This window comes from Oryzias melastigma, linkage group LG13 (genome assembly GCF_002922805.2).
Source record: "Oryzias melastigma strain HK-1 linkage group LG13, ASM292280v2, whole genome shotgun sequence".
Taxonomy (NCBI): Eukaryota; Metazoa; Chordata; class Actinopteri; order Beloniformes; family Adrianichthyidae; genus Oryzias; species Oryzias melastigma.
Genome location: NC_050524.1, coordinates 17595060 through 17620782, shown reverse-complemented (window position 1 = coordinate 17620782; position 25723 = coordinate 17595060). Strand labels below are relative to the sequence as shown.

Sequence of the window (25723 nt, the reverse complement as noted above, 5' to 3'; positions counted from 1 at the left end):
AGCTCTGTTTGTATTCTCTCGCGTGAACTTAGAGCTTTAAGCTAACATTAGCGGCACGAAAATAACGACAAACTATATTGGATCGATACAGTCAATCAGTTTTGATTCAGAATCGGACTTCCCTACAGCACGAGTTTTGAACACTCATCATGTCTGCCACACATAACAGTGAGCGGACCACGGTGTGCAGGAGCCTATTCCAACCGAGGAAATTCAGAGCGATCCGGAGCTCAGTCTGATTGGAAACAAGCTGAGACCACTTCAAAAGAAGGGTCAGAGAGCAGTTCCTGGTCCCGGACCAGGGTCCGCTTGGATGTATTTAGGCTGAAAATTTCATTACAGATTATTAAAGGATCACCAAACAGGGAAGTTGGAGGCTGACTCCATCCACAGCTAAAATTTTAAAATTCAGTCAGGGGGTGGGTAACATGAATTAACACATTCGGTTCTATTAAATCACAATAAAAACATGTTCTTTCACAGAAATTCAGATTTTAATATGGAAACCTAGTTTACTCATGTGAAAAAGAACAGCATTTAAAGACAAGGGGGTTGTAGCCAGTTACCATAAGCAGACTGTGCTGAAATCAACCGAGAACACTAAAACCCCTCAGGTTGATCTTGGCAGTTGACCCATTCTAGTTCTGTCTGAATAACTTTCTAAATAACCATGTTTAATGTGTGTATGCCAAAGTTATTTTTTTTTTTTTGCCGGGGCAGTAAAAGTCTGTAATCTCCCAGTTCTGTCTCACTTCATCATACTGTGGATGGCAAAATGATTGTAGCAATAATTATTAAAATGGCAGGAAAGAAGGCCCAAACACTCACAGTCACAGTTCCATTCACCCATTCACACACACACATTCACAGACTGATGGTGGCTCTGCTGCTGAACACTAGCACCATCGTGTAACCACCAATGGGGTTCAGTGTCTGGCCCAAGGACACTTTGACACGGGAGGAACCAAATCTACAATCCTCTGCCCGTAAAAGTATAATAGTACTGTTTTGCTCATAATTAGCAATTCTTAAATTAGCTGACATATATTACAAACAGGAACGACAAGGGATTCATGTATTGTTCAGATATCTCCTAACATCCATTGAAAGGATCAATCACTCTGCTAAAGTGATTGTTAAAGATGAAACCAGACCTCTCAATTAGGTCTTACTTGTGCAGATTCAATTTTCTTTTTTTTTTTTTAAGAGTGAATCTGTTTTGGACCAATTCTGCACAGGGATGACAAAGAACAGCAACTGGCAGAAACACCGGCTCCTGCAGAAGCACCCCTTCCCTGCAGGAACACGTCTCCAGCTGTTTTGCTTACAGAAGCTCAGAGGTGCTCAGCAGGCAGTTGCTTGTTTTTTGACGGTCTGACAGTTTGTGGATCTTTTTCCAGACAGCAGATAAATAAGCGAAGCTGGTGGCATCAACTGACCCAAGTTAAAAAAAAAGGGTGGTGGTTTTCTTTTTATTTAATCAATTTTAGATAATGCTGTAGAGAGTAGCTGGATTTAAAGTTTTTCTAGTAATGAGACTAAAGCTGCGTTCAAACCGAATGCTATTTGTGAGGCAGGAGCGTCCAGTTTATATGTTAAGTGATTTTGGTGTCACAACAAAGTTAAAAATCTGAACTGTGGCAAGGTTGATGCATCGCGTCAACCAATCAGGTACTCCGCTTTGGGGAGTACAAATCCAACATGGAGGATCAACAAAATTATCATGAACTTTATGATTTATTTTTTTAATAAAAGATCCTCTAATTTTATTACTTTTTTCCCTATATTGGACTAATGTGGGACAGCAAACTGGGTCACAGACAGACAGAGGGACCGCAGAAAGCGTCCGACATTCAGATGCAGCCCTCGCTACAGGAGTGAAGATCACCGCACCGGAAGAGTTTCTAAGTGATCTCATGAACCCAGACATGGAGACGTGATTACCAATGCCTTTGAAGAGCATTTTCAAATAAATGAATCATCTGTGTCTTCCATGCATTGTAAATAAAAATGTAGCGATCCGGCTCAAAACATTTGGCGGTAGCTCCTCCCACTAGCATCTGTGGTGTCAAGCTTATGAACACGTTTTTGTGGCAGCAAATTCAACGCACATCCAGATAAAGTCAGAGATAGTTCACTTGGTGGAGCTGCCTGTAAAGTTTTTAGGATGTTCTGTGAAATACTTTCCAATAATATTAGTTCTAGCTGAGAACCAATGGCTAGCAATAGTGATAGCTAGCTTAACGTCGCATGCAAAAGTGCTGTGAAGCTGAGCGTGGTATCCACTTCATCTCCAGTTCACACCAGACACATATTTTTTCTTGATGGTCGACAGGCGCTTCTGCTCAGCTTTAGTTATTTAGAGTTTCTACAATTTGACATCGTCCATCTTGACTTGTCCCAAACTGTTTTCTGCCTCTCTCTCGATTGTTTTTAGTCACCCAAAATGACACCCTCTGCTCCGTAGTCGGCCCACTATGTTGACCTGTGTGTGTGTCTCAGTGTCTATGCTTTTATTTTCATCTCTACAGTCTGTTTAGATACAAAAATATGATCGCATTTATCAATTGTGGCATTTTATTGTGAAAAGTTAGTTATATTTTGAAAAAAAAGGATTTTCTCATGTATCGTGATATAACATCCTACTAGTATTGATGCGGATTGCTTGCGGCTCAAGCAAAAAATAGACAAGACACCAAAACAATCCGCGAAGGACTGCGGAGCTTCGCGTCTGGTATGAACTACATCATAGGTTAACAAGAGCGCCAAATGGAAGCGGCCTCTGTTCTGCGCCGGCGGTATAAACCTGGCGGAATACCTACAGCAATTTAACAACAGAGCTAGTTTTATTGTTAACAGAAATAATGTACACAATATGAAAAACAAAAATAAAGTGAAATTATATTTTTATTTTTTGATTTATTGTGATATAATTTTTATTTTCGAACAAAAACAACAACAAAAAGAAGAAAAAAAAAACAGTTCAAAGAAACAATGCAATTTATCCCCCGATCAATCATGAATGCAACAAAAGATGTTCAGAGTTCAAAAAAAGCACAGATAAAAATGTACTAGTAGCATCGCTTCACATTTTTACTCAAAGTGGATAGAAAATTAGCCTCGGTATATAATTACTTATTTAAAGACTTTTATAAGTGCTCTTATAGGGAGCAATTTTCATGTTGCCAAAATGTGATCATTTGTTTGATTTATCCACTGCGAACATCTCATATGACATCAGTGGTTGACTCATCTGCTTAAACAATGAAAGATGCTAGTTTGGTGGATAGTTTGTAAGTCGATTTAAAGTCATTAGAGACACAAAAACAAAAATAACTTTTTGAGATGCTCATTTTGTTTATTGAAAGATAAAGTTTGAGCACATCATCACTTTGCTCCTCTAAGGAGCTACTGACATTTTCTTTTTCTCTAGCCAAGGTAGGCATAATGTAAAAATTCTCCTGGGAATAGAAAACAGGAGAAGTGTTCTAAAACAAAATTTGGCTCATTTTTAAATGTCGGCTTCTCTCATTGAGTATTGTACTTATTGCTAAAACAAGCTGGTAAAAATCCAGGATTATAAGAACCTGACAGACACAAAGATTTATAATTTTGTGATAAACCGATAAAGAACCTAAAGGTTTTTCTGAGACGAGCCTGCAACAAACTCATCCAATGCTTACAAAAACATGGCTTGTGGCCCTATAGTGAAGTTCTAATCAATTCTGACATTTTTCTTTTTTTTCCAGGAGGTATTTATGAAATTGAAGTGGGAAGTTGACAGCCACGTGTGGGTGTAATAAAACCGCTATGCTAAAGCAACACAGATGTGTCAAGAGTGTACACAAACCCAGCGCTTGGAGGAGAGAATCCATAAATACTGTAAAACACACATTCTCCCAGAGCTGGTGCAGCACACAAGACCTTCAGCTCTGGAGGCCTTCAGCTCCAGCTTGTCTGCTGCCCATAAGCAAGATAACAGTGACACAGCAATCACACTATGATGAATGAGCTCTGATAGGCACCGAAAATTGCTTCTTGGTGGTTTGAGAAGTTTGCTCCGGGGACTCTATACTTCTTAAGTGAAATCAAAGCAGTGTGTTTGTTCAATTCTTTCCCTCACACCCTCTTTTTTTTCTGCCTGTTTTTGAAAATATCACCTTATTCACACTGTGGTTTAGCCCAAACATAGACACAGACATCCTCATCTCAGTGGCTTTCCCCTTTCTGTTTGAGAGGAGCCATTCCATCCGAATCCCAATCAGTCTCAATGAGACCGCGGAATTGTTCAGTGGTGAAATATGGCAATATGCCCTTCCCTCATTCCCATGGTTTGCAGCTGATAAGCCATCCACTCAGAATAACACACTGGGCCAATTGCTTCTGCTTACAAGCCACTTTGCCTCTTATCATGTGATTCATCGGCGAGGGGGAGTGAGACATTTCTTTGGTGCACAGCTGCCCCAGTGTTTGTACTGAATAATAAAGATATGGAAACAACGCGCGGGGTGAAAACCACATTGAAAAATATTCCAGTGTTTACGGTGACACATTTGTGAGACGAGCTGCTGGTTGAGTGTCGGGTCGCTCTAACTTGCTAAATCTTGTCCAACAGCTTTTTTTCTGTCGTCTCAATTAGGTCAGATTTGACCTTCCGCTATCCCGTAGGTGCTGACGGTAATTAAAACCTGATTGTTTGCACCTGTTACCAAAAACCAGATTCTGACTGAGTTTAATCAAAGACCCTGATCACTGTATCAATACAGACATGTCTTTTGGTGGAGCAAGTGTGTTGATGTAGGCTGAGATGCAAAACATTTCTAAACATATATAGAGATGAAGTTATGCCAATCAAGGTGTCCCGAGATGTGCATGTGTGAGTGTGTGTGGGAGGTTTGTGTGCCAATTGATTTCTCTTGCACACCCTAAATAGCTTGATTTACAGTGTTTGTAATAACAGCATATCATCAATGCGGTTATTTTTCATTAACTGGGTAACCTAGCTAATTACCGTTTTGTTGTTACAACCCTCCCATCCTTTTTGGATGTTAAACACAGTGCACTACTATGAATTGATTTAAAAAACCTCATAAGCTAAACACACCATTGGCCAATCCTGTGCCATACAGTTTATTTTTAAACTGGGCGGGTTTACGCCATTAAAACTGATTATGATTGGCTAAGGGGAGTGTTATGTTTCGTGATAACCAATCAGAGTCAATGATGCTGTACACACAAGCCAGAGAAACGCACACAAACTGGGGGATTACTGGGTACCTCACGATATGATGCGATACATGGCTCACGGTATCGATGATATCGAGGATATCGCAATGCTCCAATAACTGGTCGATTCTAATAACTGACAATATATAGAAGAACACATATTTTTTAGGGAAATATATCCACATTTATTTTTTAGCTTGAACACAATCATAATAAACAACTTGTGTCTTGACTACAAATAATAGACACTTTTGTGCTGAAATCAGTAATAGTATGTTTTTGACAAGCATGTCTATTTTACTCATTTAATTGACTTGTGAAAAACTGATCAGAACATTTTTTGACTTTCTGTAACTTACTACATTATGTACGTTTTGATTAAATAATAAGTAACTTTCATTGATTTTCAATGTAATGTTCCCAACACTTTATCTGAAACCACCTCCAGTTTTTTCTCGCAATCTTGACCTTAAATTCACTAAATACTTCTGAGTCAAAATACCAACAAAACTGCATGAGTTAAACTTGACAAATACTGTATAAGGTACAGGATGATAATCCACAGTATGAGGAGTTGTGCTCTTTTTTTAAACTTGTTTGTTAGATTAACATATTCCTAAATAGACAAATGTCTATTTTTTTAAACCTTCAACCTTACAATCCAATGCAAATTATTCAATAAAATCATGCCAAAAAGCATAGATGATACAAACGATCTAGAAAATTTTACCTTTTCTCCTTTCTGTGGCAAATTCACTCATAATATTTGATGTTCCTAGTATGCCAATGCACAGATAAAATATTAAAGCAGTAGTATAATGAAAGGGGGGAACTTATGATCCCAAAACATCTGCTCAGGTAATTAAAGAAGGCAGATAATTATCGATTGGCGATTAATCATCATTAAGAAGCTGTTAAAGAAATGCAGCTTTTTCTCCAGAAGCTTTTAAGAAGCACTTTAAATTCCTGTGTAGAACCTGAGCTGAATTCTAACTGGAAACTCACTCCAAATGTGAATGACGCACAGAAAAGTCTTTTGTCTTAAATGTTTGCAAAATCAATCTGGATAAATGAAGGAGTTGGTATTGTAATTTAGCAACAAATAATGAATTAGACATCAAACAAAACGGCTCCCATATGTGTCATCATTAAAAAGAAATCATTAAAACTGTAAAAGATTAGTGTCTCATAAAGCTGGATTAATGCCTGAGCCTTGACTAGAACATTCAAAAGATAAACTTTTCTTTTATTCTCCAAAGTCTGGAAAAACACTAGGCTGTACCTCTGTTTAGCAACATCCATTAATCCTTCAATTTTCATCAACTTTCCAAGCTTGGTGAATGAAAACCGTCCCCACATCCTGATGAGAATACAACTTATCTTCAGAGTGGTGCTCTTAGCAGAATAGTTCTCTGCCACATAACATTTGTTTCACATTAAGTCTCATTAACATGTCTGAGGACTCCTAAATGGAGTTTGGAGAAAGCTTAATTATGCATTCTCGGTTTCTTTTTGAATAAACTGGCAGCAGACCATCCCCTTCATGCACTTTATGGTTTACATTCGTCTGCTCTGAAGAATTGCAGCGTGTTCTCAGTTACCTTCAGCCTTTTTCCTCTCAGATTAATGACCCTCCAGCCGGGTCCTTGTTTTTTGGCAGTCAACCCTTTCCTTAACGTTGACTGTAAATCATTTTTATCCATTGTTTTTTTTTTTTTTAGATAGGGAAATTTTGAGTTTTTTTTACTTTGCAATAAATAAGGAGAAACCATACTAGGTAGCTTTAACATACAGAGCCCCAAAAGGGAAAAAGATGTTTTAAAAAAACTACTTGTTTCTCTGCTGCACCTAAAACAAACTGGTATGCACCTGAAACATTTGAGTGCACTTGGGGCAGCCATGGTGCAGCGGTAGAGCGGTCGACCGCCTCTCTCGCGCATGCGTCAAACTGTCCTTGGGGAAGACACTGAGGCCTTGTCCACACGTAGGCGGGTATCTGCTAAAACGAATATATTTCTATGCGTTTCGGCCTATCGTCCACACGAAACCGGAGGTTTCAGTCACTGAAAACGGTGGTTTTGGAAAACTCCGGCTAAAGTGAAGATTTTGGAAAACTCCGGTTTTGCGTCTGCGTGTGGACATGAATAACCGGGGATTTGCGTTTTTAAACGTCACTTTTTGCGACAATTAATGCATACACGTCAGTACTAGCTGCGTTTCCATTACATATTTGCGCAAAACTTTATCTAAATTCTAGGAATTCTGAAAAAAACAATGATTCGAAATGACACTGTTTCCATTAAATCATATTTTGCGATAAAGCACAAACCAACTCACGCGATAAGTCATTAAAAACACGACGATGAATGAGAACAAGTATTTTTTTTTATTTGATTCACTAAAAAAGGAGCATTGCAGTGACGTCACAGCTCTGTCTGGAGAGCTCGTGCCGCGCAGAGTCTATTGACAGTCTCAGGTGAGAAACCTGTTCAGCGGATACGCCCCAAATGCCACCTACTGTAAGCGCATAAACTTTTTTTTTCGAAATTGTTTTGTTTCCATTAGGAGGATTTATTATCGAAATTCCAATGTTCCACTGTCAACTACTGTTCTGACAAGCTCATAACCGGGTCTAAGAGCGCAAGTATGCGGGGACGTGTGGATGGAATTATTTTGAAAACGATCACGTGTGGACGCAACACTTTTTCTAAAACGGAGGTCAGCAGATATGCGTCTGTAGAAATACCCGGCTACGTGTGGACATGGCCTGAACCTCACATTGCCTCTTGTGGTAGGTTAGCGCTAATGATCAGCAGCAGAGTTGCTGTGTGTGTGTATGTATCAATGGGTCTGTAACTGTAAAACACTGTGGGCCTTCAAGGAAAGAAGAAAAAAAAATACACAAGAATACACCATTTACCTGAAGCAAACTGGTATAAACCTGAAACTAACGTGCACATGAAACTTACTGGTGCGCACTTGAAACAATCCAGTTGGATACTCAAAACTAACTGGTGTACACCTAAAACTTACTAGTGCACATTGTAAACAATTTTCTGGTGGAAACTAAGAGATGTGCACCTGAAATTAACTGATGCACACCTGAAATTAATTGGTGTTCACCAGAAACATACTGGTGCACACCTGAAACAATTCGGTCGAGCACCTAAAACTAACTAGTGCAAACTGTAAATGATTTGCTCGTGTGCATCGTAAACTATTTTCTGGTGTACATCGTAAATGATTTGCTGGTGCGCACATGAAACTTACTGGCAGGCTCCTGAAACTAACTGGTGTGTGCCGGAAACTATCGGGTGCGCACCTGAAACAATATTTTAGTGCTTACCTGAAGATATATGGTGCACACCTTAGGCCAACTGGTGCACACCAGAAACTAATCGATGCACACCTGAAACTGTCTTGTGCACACCTGAATCCACTGTTGCACACCAGAAACTAACTGGTGCACACCTGAAACTTAATTGATGCACGCCTGAAACTATGTCTGAGTCCAACTGGTGCGCACCAAAAATTCATTGGTGTGCACCTCAAACTAACTGGTGTGTACTGGAAACTATTGGGTGTGCACCTCAAACGACACTGAAGTGCTCAGGTGAAGATATATGATGCCCACCCTAAACCAACTAGTGTACACCAGAAACTAATTAATTTGCACCTGAAACTATCTGGTAATCACCTGAAACTATCTGGTGTGAACCTAAAACTAAGTGGTGTGCACCAGAAACAAGTACTATTTCCAGGACAATTTTTCCTCTCTATTTTCCTTTAAGGGTTCTGTATTAATCTTTTAAAATCACTTTGTGTTTTGCTGAAACAAAAGGCTTTTGCATTAGAAGTCAAACATTTTATAAACAATAAACTAAATCTGTTATTTGCGCATTTAAATTACAGTGGGATGGAAAATACAAGAAGAATTACAGGATTTGAAAATGTCAAAATAATCAAATGTTTTGCAAAGAACAGCTCAGACTGGTTAAGCTTCTCTTTGCAGCATTTTTCTAATTAAAAAAAAATTTCCTTGAAAGACTAAAATCCAAAATCACATTGACAAAAATAGCCATGAGGCAGATTAACGTAAAAGATGTTTTGTTTTTGTAGTACAGATTTTTTAGCTCAGTGCTCTGACATGACAGAAACATACAAATAGAGAGCCTTTACATAAAGTGATTGGAGAGGCAAGGGCATTCAGCCAAAAGAAGCCAATGATGACAGGCCTTTTGCTGCACCACTGCACCAGATGCTCTCAGATATGGTTGGACAAGATGTTAAAGGTTGTGTTCATTTTCTGGTGCATTTAAACAATATCTACAGATGTAGTCCCATCTGTCTCCCTGATACGCACCCCGCACCTTCTTTTGTTCTTACTACCCACTGGATTTTCTAATCTCCTGCCTGTTTTATCATCTTTACTCAGGTTTATGCCATAAATAAACATTTCAACAGTCTTTCACTGCAGCTCGTCAGTAACACTTAACAATAACATAAAGTTTGTGCCTGCTTTCACAAATACAGGTTAAAAGTCCACTGTGCACATAAAAAAATCCTCTTGAAAACTCTGATTTCCCAGCTGACCTAAATTCATTTAAGATGAACCGAGGTGAAATGGAAGAATGTCTTTGCTCTGTGGAACAGATACTCGGTATTCCCTTTGGAAAACATGGACGTGCATGAATCCGGACATCCTCAGGGCAGAGGCGTATGTGTCCATCTGGCTTGTTATCAGCAAACACAGTTTAAAAACAAGTTTCACCGGAGTTCTAATAGGGCACAGTTCACAAGTACTTTCTATATCTGCGAATACAACAGTATTGATGAATTATATATTCACTAACACACACTGGAGTGACGCAGCAACATTGCATCAAGTCGCAAAATCTAAAAACCCTGAAGGCCAAAAGCAATGTCCTGCCTTAAGATAGCTAGACTGCAGTTGTCCCAGAGTCAGGATGCAGCAAACAGACACACTTTAAACATCCATCCGTCTTCTATTCCCACTCAGTCCTGTGCGGGATCATGGGAGAGGCTGGAGCCTATCCAGCTAATTCAGGGTGAGGGCAGGATTCACCCTGGAGAGCTGGCCAGTCCATTGCAGACAGACTCACTCAGATTCAATTTGACATCACCAATCAACTTCAGAAGATTGTTTTTGGACTGCAGAAGGAATCAGGAGCGCTACGTTCTTTTGTGTGTGAAAAACAGGGACAAGGAAAACATGCAAACTTCAAACAGAAAGGGTTAATTCTTCAGAAGCTCCTAACACAAAATGTTGCTCAAGACAATCTATTATACGACAAATCAACATTTTCCAGGGGTAGACCAGAGATGTAGAAGTTTAAAGGCTCTAGTGCACATTCCTAACAATCAATTATTTTGAAGAACAGCTGGACTGGGGAACAAATGGGCAAAACAAATGAATAATTTCTAGAGACCAAAAATATTTGCAGAGAAGTTGTCAAAAAAAGTTGCTTGAAGAAGAAAGCAAGACTTAAAAGCACATTGCATTTGTAGTAGTGACCAGATTCACTTGTCTTATGAAATCTAAAATCTCCCAAAAAATAGATGGTCTGCTTTTCTGAATGCGTCTTGTTGTGGAATATGAAGCAGACTTAATCAAACTATTAAGCAGGTGATGCATAATTAAGATAACATTGCCTTAGACCACGGGTGAGGAACTCAAGGCCTTAAGATTTAGTGTGTCTGCATGTATTACAGATAACATTATCTGGATCAAGTGGGTCCAGCCAATTGGAACATGTCGACCAAGGTACGTTGGAAAACAAAGCAGTCTCCACCTCTGCTCTTAACCAAACCAGAAACCCCTAAACGGAATTCAGTCCCAATAAAACTGGTCAAACTCCCTCAACAAATCCCACTGGTAAGTATTGCAGGGTGAAAAACATCAATTGAAAACACATACATTTCTACATAAAAATACAAAGTTCATTCATCTTGTGTATAAAATGAAGGTCCCACTGATGAAATTCAGATTTTTTGTGTTTTTAACATGTTCTCGTTGCATTATTCTGATGATGGCCAAAATCTATTAAGAATATTTAGCTTAATGGGTAACCAAACCCTAAATCGACTTTTCTTGGCCTTTGACCAAATGGGGCTTTAAAAGTGCTGTCTGTTGGTCATTGCCAAATTTTTAGTAAATTAAAATAAACTTGTTTCATTCTTGAAAATAGTCAAAATGGTCTGTGTGCAGCCTCTCTACAGGTTGAATCGATGAGTTACAGTAGAATTTCATGATTGGTCAAACCATGTAAGTTTCAGGAGTCCCACATCATGATCTTAATGATAACAGTCCTGCCCCCAAGCCCCACCCCTCTGGCTGGATGGGGTGGAGGCAGCCTCCAATTTCCCTGTTTGGTTATCCTTTAAAATAGCATTTCTTTAATCAAGTTGTTATGAATCAGAAGCAGATGAAAATATGTATTTGGAAAACCTGGTTTTGACATAGATGTTACAATCAACAAGTCACAAGCTCCCTGCTCCCCTCAATTCTAACGCATCTACTTGCAGACAAATAGATCCATGTACATCTTTGTTTTCCTCTTTCGAGCTAGCATCTGGCTGATAGCTCTGATATTACTCGCCGTTTTTGTTGCACTGATAATGTTAGGTTGAGGGTGAGAGGGGCTATAAGCTAGCAGGAGAGTCCAAACAGATGAATGGGGGGGAAGTATGGGGCTTGCTTACTTCTCGCACATTTCTCATGAACTCCTGCCGCTCTAAAGAAACTTTCTTAGAAAATAACAGGGTTTTTGATTTTGGATAAAAACAGCATGATCATAATTAAAAGACCACTTGGAACCATTTTACAAAAGACGATTGGAGTGGGAATTTAAAGGGGCCATAATTTTCTCAAGCCTTTCAGATTAAACTATATCCATATATATATGATCATATGGTACCTTTGGAACACTAAAAAATCAATTATTTTTGAATAATTGCCTTTTGCTCCTTGTCGGTCCCGCCCATTTCACAAAGTCATCCTTGAGCCTAGACCGTCAATGAGCCTCTCTGAGCCTCCTCAGCGTGCCTGCGTGTGCCCGCGGGTCGGGCTGGAAAACAAACAACCTCTGAACTATTTTTAAAGATGGATATGCAGATTGTGAAGCCTTACACTCTTGGCCCACAATCCGATCCGAAAGACACATTGAGTAGTTGTATTTACATGCAGGGGAAATGCCACTTCATGTGGCATCACTCATAAAACGTTGTTATCATGCATCCACACACTTTTACAGTTAACAAAATAACGGAAGTTGCAGCGTTAGCTCATGCGGTATAAGCTTTAAGTATACTGCATGATCTATTTACGGGTCTCCGGTATGATTTTAACAATTACATTTATTTGTTTTTCTACTTTAGATCTCTAGTTTTATGAAAACAGTTTTTTTATGAACAGTTAAGTTTTTTCAGTGTAAGTTTGACAAATACATTAATAGTGTTTATTTTTATATTGAATCAAACTGTGAACCTTTGAATCCAAAAAGACCTGATTCTGTATTTTTGGCAGTGAAGTCCGGCCATTCTGCCAAACATTAGGTGAAACTATTATGGCCTGGTGAACCTTGCATACATATCTACACAAAAAAAGCCAACCCACCACAGAGCATTAGCATTGCAAAAAAAATGTGAATGCAATGGTTTACGGTAGCAATTTCTTTGTCCACAAAGATATATTGAGAATAATTACAAATGCTTCTAAATATATGCAGCTAGTGTTAGACACCAGTGTGTGATTGTGTGTTCAACTTTAATCTTAAGTGCATTTTGAACAGTAAAACTCTTTTACCTTATCTTCATTCAACACACTCTTGGCTTTTTCTCTCTTTCTTTCTTAGAACCTCTCTGTGAGATTCATTGTTTTTGCAGACTCCTGGCCACTTTAAATGCACACTGATTGAGAAGCAGCTTTGTGGCAAATTAACTTTATCCTCAGATGTACAAAAAAAGAAAAAAAAAAATAGAACATCTTTCAGAAGAAATGGAAACAAGGTTCTTTGGGGGGGGGGTGATGGTAATGGAGGAGGGGTGTGGATCATATTCAGAAACACTGCAAATTTAAAATTGAACCCTTAGGCCTTGTTGTTTAACATACATACTGTAGCAGTGGGTTAAAAAACAAACAAACAATAGAGAAAATCACACTTATTATAAATTTGCAGTATTACTATAATGACTTCTGACTTTGAAAGGAACATTGAATGCGATCAAAAAAGGTTTCCGTTTCTAGAAACAAATGCGGGAGATTGATGACTTGGTTAAATTTAGACTGCTGTTGGGACTAAGGTTGTAACACTTAATCAACTTAATCAATCAATCGACTTATATTCCTACAATCTAACCAGATCAATATGTCTGAGTTCTTAAGACTACAGCCACACAACACAAAATGCGCACGCCGTAACCTCTTAGCCATCGTAACCGTCTTGCAGAATGCTTCCACTGTACCAAAATAGCATCAAAATGAGTTGTACCTGACGTTGATACAGACATTAAAAATTGATCAGTTAAATAAAAGGTTTGAATAAGTGAACCATCCCGAAAAGGATTGCAAAGCGAAGAACTTCTATTATTCCTGTTCTCCTTGCCTTGCCCTGCCCTCATAATTCCTGGCCAATGACAAAAGAGTCACATGGTTTTGTTTACAAGCTTTGGTTCAGAACAGAGGTGTTTGTTTTTACAGCAGTCTGAATACCAACCAAGATTCAGGACTCAATCCAGACCAAATTTAGCGGAATTGGTCTGAACAAACAGATTTTTCCAGTCTGTTTATATCCTAAGTTATCATGGATTGATTTTAGGTCAGTGAATCGGATTGTTCAAAATGAACTAATGTTGACAATGTGTAACAGGTGTTTTGTTTAGTTTATTTAATTCCACCAAATTTGAGGTAAATAGTTTTTTTATGAACATTTCTACCAGGGTGTTAGTCTGTCCGAGGGTACTTGAAGTCACCACGGTGACGACAGTGCTGCACTGCACATGCGCACTCAGACTGCTGCAAACTGTGGCTGAGGTAAGACGTGCTCCTCCTTGTGTCCGTTCTTTGTAATTATATCTTAGCTTAAACTGTTTTTTCATTTGTTCATCAGAATTGAACAAAAGTAGGAATTGTACTGCATTCATTTTCCTCGGTTTGTGATGTGTTATTTTTGTTATTAGCTGCTTTAAATGAGCCGATGCGCCATTTTCGCGCCATTTTTCGTCCATTTTGTGTTGACTTTTCTTTCTTTTCCGCGCAATTTTCAGTTGTTAGGGGGAAGCACTGAAGAAAATCCTGGACAGCAGGTATGATGTTAGTTTCTCATTTTATCATGTTCTTTTCATGTTTTATTTCACGTGCTGTGGGGGGAGATGCATGCGCACTCAGACTGCTGCGGATTGTGGCTGAGTTGTTAGGGGGAAGCAATGAAGAAAAAATCCTGGACAGCAGTGGAACTTTAGTTTTCTGTCAACCGGAATAAAAAGATAGTATCAACATTGGAACCTGATCTTTATCCACCTGACCTGAACACAACGCAGACCAACACAGTCGAACCAGTTACAAATGCATCGTATCATCAACCACAAATTACAATATGAATTGAATCGTTGTGAAAACGAATCATTACAACCTATAGTTGGGACATTGAGATGTTTCGCTTCATCTGAGGTACGCAGGGTAAACCAATACCAGAACAACCATTTCCTTTATCCTTAAAGAACCAAATGGGGTTAAAAAAAAATTAAATCTGTTTTTGGAATTGTAAAAAACATTACCACAGAGAGTCACTTGTTGATACAGCATTAAGCTCACATAAAGCAGTATCTGAGCTTATAAATCATACTAACAAGAAGAAAAACCAGATGCATCTGTGTGTGCGTAGTTTTCTTACCAAAATTGTTGTGACTGTCAGAGTAGTATTGAAGAGGCTGTCTGTTACATTGATGGGTAGAGGCATTCTCTCCATGGACAGTCCCTCTTCAGAGTGCCACAACCCAATCTGCAAAGTAACACAAACACACAAACGATTGTCACCAAATCCATCATCAACAACACTTTGTGCTTAATTCTGAACAAAGAATTCCTTCAGAGAGAGGAGAGGCAGTGAAGAAATCACTTCTCTGTGAGACAAGGTCACAGGGAATTTAAGGGCGGGGGGCTGCAAGAGAAGGAAATAATTCTGGCTCCGTGAGGAGCCAACAAAGGGCATGTGTTCAATCAGAGGAGACACAATAGATTCATTAAATCAATTACCTGGAAATCCAACGGCACAGAGCCCCTGTCGCCACAGCTTGACAAGGACTTCCCACCTTCAGCTTTTCCATACAACATATTTCACTTTGTCCCTGCTTTTTCTAGCTTCACCTATTCCCTTTGGCACATCCAAGCATTTTAAATAATCTACAACTAATAAAAGATCCTAAATTAAAATTAAATGTAAATTATTTGAAGCATTTCTTAAATTATAAACCGTAATTCTATTAATTTATGCATATATAGACAGTTGAATAAAACTTCACAGATTTTCAAGTCGTGGTACTTTCATTCCCCAAATGTATATGACAGTAGTAGAGGCTAAACAATAAAAAAAGCGTTTTCCAATTTCAATTTTATTATATTTCCACAAAACAACAACAAAATATCTTGCAAAAGTTCTTATATGAGCAAAATAGTGGAACCTGTCACGTTAATTTTCAGTCAAATTTAGCTTTTTGTGGCACAAGTGCCAAATTTGGCATGTTAATTTATATATATATATATATATATTTAAGTTTCTAAGTTGTACCTGAAATTAAGCAACATTCATTTATTGCATTTTTCAAGCTGTTCCTTTTTACAGCAGGAAATCAACTCAAGTTGACACTGATAAAAGTCTGATTGTACTACGAAATAGAAAGAAGCTCACCTCCAGATTCAAATTCATATCACTGCTATTTTAAGAGCGTACGTGCTCAGTGTTTCCAATAGAACTTTAAGAAAGCTTATTTTGAGACCTGTGGTTATGAACATTAGCCTACTTTGAATGTGAAAAGTCTCTCCGATAAAAAACCATGAAAAGAAGGAAAAAAAATGAATAAATGATGCCTTAAAATATTCTATATTTGGATATCTGTATTCAAACTTTATCACTGCATAAACATCCTCACCTTCATCTTTTGGATGAAAAAAACACCTTATCATAATAATCAACTTTTCTCCTTCATGAATGTTTCATAAGAAGATTTAATAAGAAAATATGGCGTCTAATTTACACTTGAAACAGCCACCGTGTTTCAGTGCCTGTCACTGGATTTAGTTTTACAATTACATGGAAGAGAACTACAAGGGTAATTTTTTTCAATTTGAATTCAGAATGGACTGCCAAGTTATGAATGATAGAAACAGCCAACAATCTTAAGAGGTTAAGGACATGTTTGAGTATAATCTTTTGCTTTGAAGGCCATCAATGACTCCCTCTAGACTTTTTTTTTTACAGAGTTGATAGATTTTGATATGAGATTTGGAAAAAAAACTAAACTTGAGACCGCTCCAAGAATCAAAGTTTCCCTTGGAGGGTGCGAGATCAAAAAGATCCCTCCTTACATTTCCTCTGGTGCACTTGTTGTGGGGAAAAACAGCACCTTGCTCTCACAAACAGACTCCCCAAACCTCCCTTACAACACATTGCACACTCTGCTACTGATTGCCTGAAGACACAGAGAGGGAGGAAGTGTGAGTCTACCGCAACACCACCAGAAAAAGGGACCAGTGAAAGACGCCGCAATCAGCGTATACAATCAGCCGCCTCAGCCTGTGGAGGTGGTGGGAAGCTGGGAGTCTTTAGCTCGGCTGGGCGCAGCATGTGTCAGGAGAGGTCTGAGCATGAGGTGACTGAGAGGCTAATGGGATGAGGTGGCACCGCGACTCCAGCCCGAGAAGAGTAGGTGGAGAGACAGAAGCGATGAGGGAGCTGTGAGCTGGAAGAGAGAACAAGCACATGCTGGCGGGGGAGGAAGTGGCCTTTCGGTGGCCCTCCCTTCAACTCTCCCAGCTGAAAGTCGTGTGAAGTACAGCTGTAGCGTCTGTGAGCCACTTTGGCAATGAGGGTGCAAGTGTTTGATCAGGCACGCAGAAATGCACGTTCAAAGGCAATGGATCCCACCGAAAACCTTTAAGAAACGCATGCTCACTCTTGAAAACCCAAATTAATTAATTACCGTATTTTCCGGACTATAAGTCGCGGTTTTTTTCAGACTAACGCGTCAAGTCTAAATGCAAAGATGAAAGCCAAAGGCTTGAACGTTAAAGGGAGAAAAACAGCTAATTATGCTGATGAAATATTAATCGGAGCGTTAAGGTCTTCCATTAATCCAAAGGCTGCAAAACAGCTCGCAAGATCTGTAACTGACATGTCACTTCGCTAGAGGCACACTTCATATTTCCAGTGGGTTATATTACTTTAACAGAAATAAATGTACATGTTTACATCAAAAATGTCTGCAGATTAAATACATGTTTTTGTCAAACACTGACAAAAAGCTTTAATTTCTCATATTAGAAACCTTAATCCAAGTTATTCCACAATGTGTCTCTATATACAAATGAAGCAAAAGATCCAGACAGAGAGGTCATTGGAATGGGGGAAGTAAGATTCAAATCTTTAATGATGAAAATTTAGTTTTTGTTGTTATTACCATATTCTTGCTGCATTTTTCTGATGATGGCTGGCATATATAAAGAAAGAATCCTCAAAACTGCACTCAAGTTTATTGTCTTTTTGTTCAAATCGATGAATTTCAGGAGGAGATGAATAAAATGCCGTTTGAAAAGGAGTTTATTTGTGACAGAGAGAATAACCTGGGCAAGCCAAAAACGTCCTTTTCCAAACTCACTAACAAGAAGGGGAAGAGGGGGTGGAGTTGCTCCATGTCAATGGCCGAATATGTAACTTATGTTGTTCTGCAGACATTATGTCCTGGAAAATTGTGCTTTTTAAATTTATTTTGGCTAAAAACAGAATAACCAGTGTGAACGCTTTTAAAAATAGATGAAAAGATGATTGGCTCTTTAAATCATGAGAAGTGAATTTGAAACCAGTTTGGTTCTCTTTAAATTTGATTAATCCTATTTCAGAGCACCAACACTAAGTCCAGGTCCTAAGTATAGGTCCAACTGATCTATTTACATTGTTTTGATCATTTATCTCTGGGTATGCAGTTCAACAATACCACACTAACTGGTGGCATGTTGTCTAATTTGTCTTTTGGCTCACTTATTTCAGATTTTAAGTACAATTTGATTTTTTTTTTCGTATAATTGTGTCCAAATTAATAAATAAATAACATCCATACTTTATTACTGTCTGAAGATTCAGCCATGTGCCTGTATGAAGCATGTAAGAGTTTGTGAGGAGATCCTGCTCTCTGAGAGATTCTTAAGGGTAAAGATAGAACACATGTACTCTAAAAGCATTTGGCATACTTGTAACCAGTCTGGACTCAAAGTGCTTATAGATGGCGGGAGCAGATAATGTTGGTGGGAGAAGCACACTTGAAGGAAGCTGGTGTGGGTTTAGATGGCAGTGCAGATCCCCCAGAAGCTCCAGGCTACAGAAGCACATGAGTGAGAAGGGAAACGCCCCTTTTTGAAAACACTTGCGCCAAATCCAAATTCCTTCTCTACCCCTATAGCCTCTCCCTACCCCTTCATTTAACCCTCCGAATGGACCATAAGTCACTACTACTCCTCCTTAAAATAACAAGTTTGGACACTAGTAAAGCTCCAAATGCTCCTACATTGGGAGCAATAAGGAAAAGCAGAGGGAAGAAAATCGGATTCAGCCCTGAGCTACACTGTAAATCAGAGACCGTTTTCAGATCACAGAGTGGTTTAATGTCAAAAAATATTTTCACGGACCATCCTGTATGAGGCTGAAGTAGGCATCTGATTTATTCATTTATTTTGTAATAACTGTTTTAAACTTTATTTATACAATACATTTTGTATAGGAACCATTAACATGTGATACCCAATAACCCATAACTGTCAAAGGGAAAGCTACAAAATTGGCAGCCTCAACTGACTTTCATGGTGTGATGGATAAATACGAAAAACACAACAACAAAATAAATGTAAATACTGTCTATTAAACTGTATTTTCCATACATAATAAAAATATGAATCTACCAATATGGGCAACTTTATTAGCAGCATCATTGTAACATTAGACAGTCGGTTGCTGAATATCATGCAGAGCGAGCTTGCTGTGAAGGAACAACGGTTGCAATGAATCTATATTTGAATTCTGGTTTTAGTCCGTAAATGCAGATTTCTTTTTTTCTTTGGAGTCAAATGCTCTTCTTCCTTTTCCTCACTTGCTCTTTTCTGTGAAAGGAAACTCTCCAAATACGTTTGTTTTTGTTCATTTTTCTAGAATGGAGGTTTAAAATCTAGCAGTCAGCTCAGCCACTTTTAGAAAGTAGCGGGTGTATTTTCAACATGCGACCAAGTGACCTGATGCGTCTAGAATGAGTCAGATGTGATGGGGAGAACCTTCCTTGCGAATCAGGTGATTAGAACAGGAGAAAATGTACTGTGTTTTCCGCACTGTAAAAAAAAGCTTACATTTTTTTTCAACAAAAACAACCGTGACCCTTATAATCAGGAGTGCCATATGGATTTATTCTAGCTGATCTTATTGATGTTGAAGTGATTTTCAGAGGTATATGTCACTCTGTCATCATGTCTGTTTTTTGCAAGTTCCAAACAAAGTTGGGTGTATTGTGAACATGCTAACGTGGCTAACGTGTAGCGGTGTCGGATTGTGTTTTTTTTACGTGTTATTAACAAGGTTAGGAGTTAACATTGTTAGTAATGTTTGTTTTGGTGAAATCAGTCTATTTTTTTGGTGTTGTAAACAAAGGTTGGGGGTTATTGTGAATACGCTAACGTAGCTAACACGTAGCAGTGTTGGACTGTGTTCTTTTAGGTGGTAATAACAAAGTTGAGAGTTAGCGTAAGTCACAGTAACATTTGTTTCAGCTGAATCAGTCTGTTTTTAGCATGTTGCAAAAAGTTGGTAGTAACAGGTTTTGTGAAAACGCTAATGTGGCTAACGTGTAGCATGTTAGAACAAAAGTTCTAGAGATACTGTTTTTTTTAAAAATAGTTAATAATTTGTCTCGCTTGATGCGCGTTCGGTGTAACTTTTTTATGACACCAATTAAAAAAAAATAGACCAGTCATTGACAGCACGCCTTGTAACCTGATGTGTCTCATTGTACGGAAAATACACTTGGTCATGTGTTTCTGCGGCCCAGTGACAACTGTCAGCGGGTTAATGGCCACCTTGATGGCTTGTTAGCTGAAGCTGTGAATGTAACTAACCCTGGCTGAATGAATATATTCATTCACTTCTGATGATAAAAACAGATAACAGAGACTGAATGTAACTTTAGACCTCTGAAAACATGGATGCTCATTTTTGTATAACATTCAGCCTTAGCAGAAAAAAAGAAGGGAAGCATTGAGGTAGATAATGAGTGAGAATATGCAGCAGACAAACTGGAATGACTGTGAAAAAGTACAAAAAAAAATGACATACTGTGGATGAACCAATTTCAGTTACTGCCATGTTCTTCAATGTGATCTTTGACTGTTTCTCTGTTTTTCACAGTTGTATCTTACATATAATATAGGAAAGAGGAAAAAGATCTGGTGGGTTCATAAATAAAACTGAAAATATTTATCTATAAAGGGCAACAAGAAAAAAATAAAATAAATACATTTACAAAAATAAAGGGGTAAAAATTAGTAATTTTATGAAAATAAACTCATAGAATTAGGAGAAAAAGACTCAGCATTTCACTATAATGAAGTTATAATTTAATACTTTGAGAGTATTCCGTTTCAGTACAAGATAGCTGCATTGATAGATTTAGTCTGATGTGAATGGAGGCTTACACAATCATCGAGGATATATTTTCAAAAAGTATTGCTTTTTTTTCGTGTTATATTGCAACTTTCTTATAAATGTACGACTTTATTCTCGTAAAATTTGGGGATTTTTCATATAAATTTAAACTTTATTCTTGTAAAATTATTACTTTTTTCCTATAAATGTAAAACTTTTTTCTTGCAATGTTTTAATGGTGGACCTAACACTATGTTGTATTATCAATTTAGCTGAAATAAAGCATTTAGATGCAATTGTCTTTTATTTGTACTAGTTAAAAACTACTTCAGTAAATACCGATACTCCATGGTAGTGGTGTTCATTTGTTATTTTTAAATACAATAAAACAACAGATTAGGATTGTGCAATGCCCCAGTGAATCTACAAAACGCGCTCTGACTTTTGATGAATGCTTTGCTCTATTTGTTCTCCCGAGGAACAGGAAGGCAGGCAGCAGAAATGGAGATAATAGTAAAGAAGGGAACAACAGCGAAAAATAAAAACAGATGAGAGAAGTAGAAAGATGCTGGGGAATGTCACTCACTGACTGAGTAGGTGTGGTGAGGCAGGCACATCGAAAGAAATCAATGATAGAGTATAAGAAGCAGGCAGAACATGAGGTAGAGAGAACAAGAGGAAATGACAGAAACTGAAGACTGAAAACACAGACAGACACAAAGACAGAGAGCTTATGGTTTATGTGGGGGGAAAAATTATGGAGGAGAGCAAGTCAGACGAGGAGAGTGACGACTGGTGGAACGGTGTGAACCTGTGAAGGATTACGCTGGGTTCATTCTGCAGCCGAAATTACAGCGCGAGGAAAAGATTAGGGCGGCTGCTCGCTCAAGCATCAGGATTGGCTGATTTTTTCCTGTCAGAAAAATGTTGTGTCCAATAGGGTGTAGCAAGAATGCAACAGACACATCGATCATTCGTGAGAGAAGCAGTATTTACCATTATCAAGGATAATGCCTCACAGCCCACTTAGACTCCGGCTAAACCACCCAGGTGACACAGACAGCAAATGAGTTTAAATCAAAGACTGATCTGTGTGTATCTCCCTCAGATATTCATCTTTTATTAAAAATATCTTCTCGAATACCACATTTTTTATGTGGTTCATTATGGCAATGAACAATGTTTAGATATAGTTTTTCTATGCCAAGCAAAATATTAAAAAAGACGTCTAAATCTGATTTAAAAATGAACAATTTCATGTATTTTTTCTATTTAAAACTGGACTGGACCTTAAAAAATGTATAAACAATTGTGATAACTTCCAGTAGTCTTTAGTTTTTTTTCTACTTTACAATTTGCTCTGTTAATTTCTCTTCAAAACTGTTCTTTGAGGCTACGCTTAACTCATATCCCTCTTTTTAGTACGACCTAGCTTAGTACAGTTATCATATTACACTATAATTACACAATAAATATGAATCTGTCCAAAAAAAATTATTTTGTAAATCTTTACTACAAATATCACAAAAATAAATCATAAAACAAAGCAAAGACAGAGTAAAAAAACAATAGGAAAAATGTTGTAAAAACCAGGCAAAGCTATTTTCTTGGCACACTTTGAAAAATGTGATTCACAAACATATTGATGATTTTACAGACTTCTAAGGGTTAATAATAACCATGTGAAAACTGGTTATAGAAATTTGAAATTAAAGTGGCTTAAGAATTGATGATTAAAGTATGGTTTCTCTCACTGAAGTGTTACATTCTCGGTCTGGAGAGAATTCTAAAACAAATGTACTATATAACCTGCTAGTGTTAGAGGCGGTTGAATCAGCAGCAGGTAGTCCCAAAAGCAAACAGAGAACATGGAGTTATATTTAGATTAGCTTCTATTGAGCCCATTGTTGAAATAAAACCCAGACTCGGCTGTTCTGCATGTTCTCTCTGCGGAGCAGTGAGCGGGGAGACGGCCGAACTTTTTACTGAAGGTCCTTCTGGCGTGACTCATCCACAGACCCGTCATCGGGGTGATGCTGCGGGGAGTTTTTAAGAGCCGAACACGCACAGGTGGTGGAGTAGGTGGTTTAGACTGTCGGGCACTAAAGACAGCTCTGACAACTAAAGCCTGTAGCTTTTTTCTCATCAATATATCCACCGAGATCAAAAATGCTACGAGAGTCAATGGCTGCATTTTTGAGATCTCTTCATAAAAGTCGTATCTGTCTGTTGAGTTTAATTTAAAACAGCAGGGATCAATGCACCCTCGGTTCAGAGTCTGCAATCTGACTCCAACTCGAAGAGTAGACCTTTGAGTTTACAAAGTGGAATATGTTGGAAATCCTGCGAGGGCTGCATCCCCCTGGCAACCGCAGCCCCTGCTCAACCTTTTCACCCAGACATAGACGACTAATCAAACATCTTGATCTCCAACGATCACTGTAGGGGAGTCGAGCTGAATCACTGGGGACCGAGCGGTATTATAGGAGGGCGACTCAGACACTCAGTATTGTCTTCCTGCAGACAGGTAATAGTCCATAGTTTTTTCATTATCTTTCTTCAGGTATGTTACAGTTAAGTTCACCTGTCACATGCGCTGGTACTCGCTGATAGACTCAGATTCGGATCACGATTGGCCCAATCTAAAACCTTCATCTTTACAGCTCTAATCACAACCTCTAACTGTGCAATTTCATCTTTTTCAATTTTCCCCTTTTACCACTTTCCATTTTGATGCTTAATTTTTTTTCTAACGATGTTTGTAAATACATCCATTTATGTGGAACTTCAGCAGCTAAGCACAGTGTGGTCACCGGAGGTTAAGTTCCTGAATGAAATTACTTGCTTCACGCCCGAGTTGCACCCAATTTCCACAGAGGTGTATTTCCAGCACCACAGATGCGACTGACTGATTGCTTTAAAGAAAACCACAGGAATATAATGTACAAGTTTTTTTTCTTTTGCTATTTGCTCTACAATTTCAGATTTCTTATTCTGAAAGGAAAACCTTCTGCCATTAGGAATTATAACACTTGGGTCCAGGCTGGATTCAAGGCAACAAGCAGATAGGAGTCAGAAATATTCAAACTTTCCTGAAACAACCCTACAATAATAAGACAATTAGTATTTGAAAACAACATTTAGAGGAAAAGAAACCATATTAAACTGTCAGAAATCACTGCGAGGTCTTGTATATAATGATTGAACGGTTAAGTTTACTGTAGTTCTAAGATTTTATATTTTTAAATACTAGGTCAAAAAGGAAGCCCTTCTCTTATTCACATCAAACATCTGTCAAATCCTTACAGGATGTTGACCCAAGCTTGGACTAAACCAGCCCAGAGGAAAAACTCAGCTGGTGACACTCTGTTCTGAGTCGGGATCATACAACAAGGCCTCCACTGGTGAACAGGACACTCTTTGTATCTTCTTCTTTTGAGATTCTAGAAAGATGAAAGGAGCAAAAGCCTCACTGTTTCAATCCAGCAGGCATAGATTACTTTGTCTCACACACAAATGCTCTCTAAAATATTGTTTTCAACCAGTATGTAAGAGATTCTGCGGGAAATTATTCAATATCACCCAATTGGTCTAAAACAAGATATATCATTGTCAGGATATCAGCTCTGTGTTCATCCAAACAGGTAGCCTAAAAGAAGGAAAAAACACTAATCTTAAGAAGAAAATCACTAGAAAGTAGTAAAATAATCTGTCCATGCAGCAAATAACTTTTACTTTACAAGAAATCCAATAATAAGATGCCAACATTTTAAAACTAAAAGTTCCAGACAAGCATTCAAAAAGGGGAAAATGTGGTTAGATCTATTCAAAATTGAATTTTATACACCCCAATAATAAGTAATTATTTCCTTGTTCCCAGTGAAGTTCCAAGTACTTAATTGTAGTTCAGTTTGATTTGAGTGACAAAATTTTCTTGGTACATGTTGGCCCCTCTTAATAAATCTTCATTAAATCTAAAACTAGCACTTATTCTCAGAACATAGATCTAAATTTTTGCTTTAAAAAATAATGATAACGAATGCCAATCTCACTTGACAACACTTGTTGAACTTGAACAAAATATCCTTAAGATTTAACCACAACTTACAGTGCAATTTGAGTTTTTTTAGACTTAAGTTTTTCAATTGTTAAGAGTATGGAGCAAAAAAAGAATTTTGATTCATTTAAAAATAAGTTTCTTATTTCTAGATCCTTGTTCTTAATAGGACAAAAAACAAACCAAACAAACCTGGTAAAGAACATCTTGAATTTCTGAAAAGAAGGTTTGAAAACTGTGCAAGTATCTAACAGTTTGCAGTTTGAAGATGAAAGATCTTAAACTATTTGAATCTTTGTGTCTATTTGATTTTTATTCAAGACACTTTTTAATGATATAAACTAGTTTTTCCATTTTCAATCGGTGGTGAGTCTTGTAGTTAAGGATTAAAGGGAAGAAATGTGCTCGAAAAACACTGTTCTAAAAGGGGACTGCACAGTGGTGCAGTGGTTAGCACCCCTGCCTCAAAGTGAGAAGGCCCTTGTTTGAATCCCGGGTTGGACCTTGGAGTTTTCACGTTCTCCACATA

The 25723-nt window shown here is 38.1% G+C and overlaps 1 protein-coding gene and 1 long non-coding RNA gene across 4 annotated transcripts in view; one reads left to right on the top strand and one right to left on the bottom strand.

The window, feature by feature from the left end:
- Positions 1 to 25723, bottom strand: part of grik4 (glutamate receptor, ionotropic, kainate 4) — a 401676-nt gene that overhangs the window by 40006 nt on the left and 335947 nt on the right. For all 3 annotated transcript variants that reach the window (XM_036215059.1, XM_036215057.1, XM_036215058.1), the window contains exon 12: positions 15138 to 15245. In XM_036215059.1, the coding sequence (XP_036070952.1) occupies positions 15138 to 15245 (108 nt within the window). The remainder of the gene's footprint in view (positions 1 to 15137; positions 15246 to 25723) is intronic.
- The window catches only part of LOC112149913, a 36378-nt gene continuing 24931 nt past the window's right edge, over positions 14277 to 25723 (top strand). The window contains exon 1 of the long non-coding RNA XR_002919858.2: positions 14277 to 14550. This is a non-coding gene — a long non-coding RNA (uncharacterized LOC112149913). The remainder of the gene's footprint in view (positions 14551 to 25723) is intronic.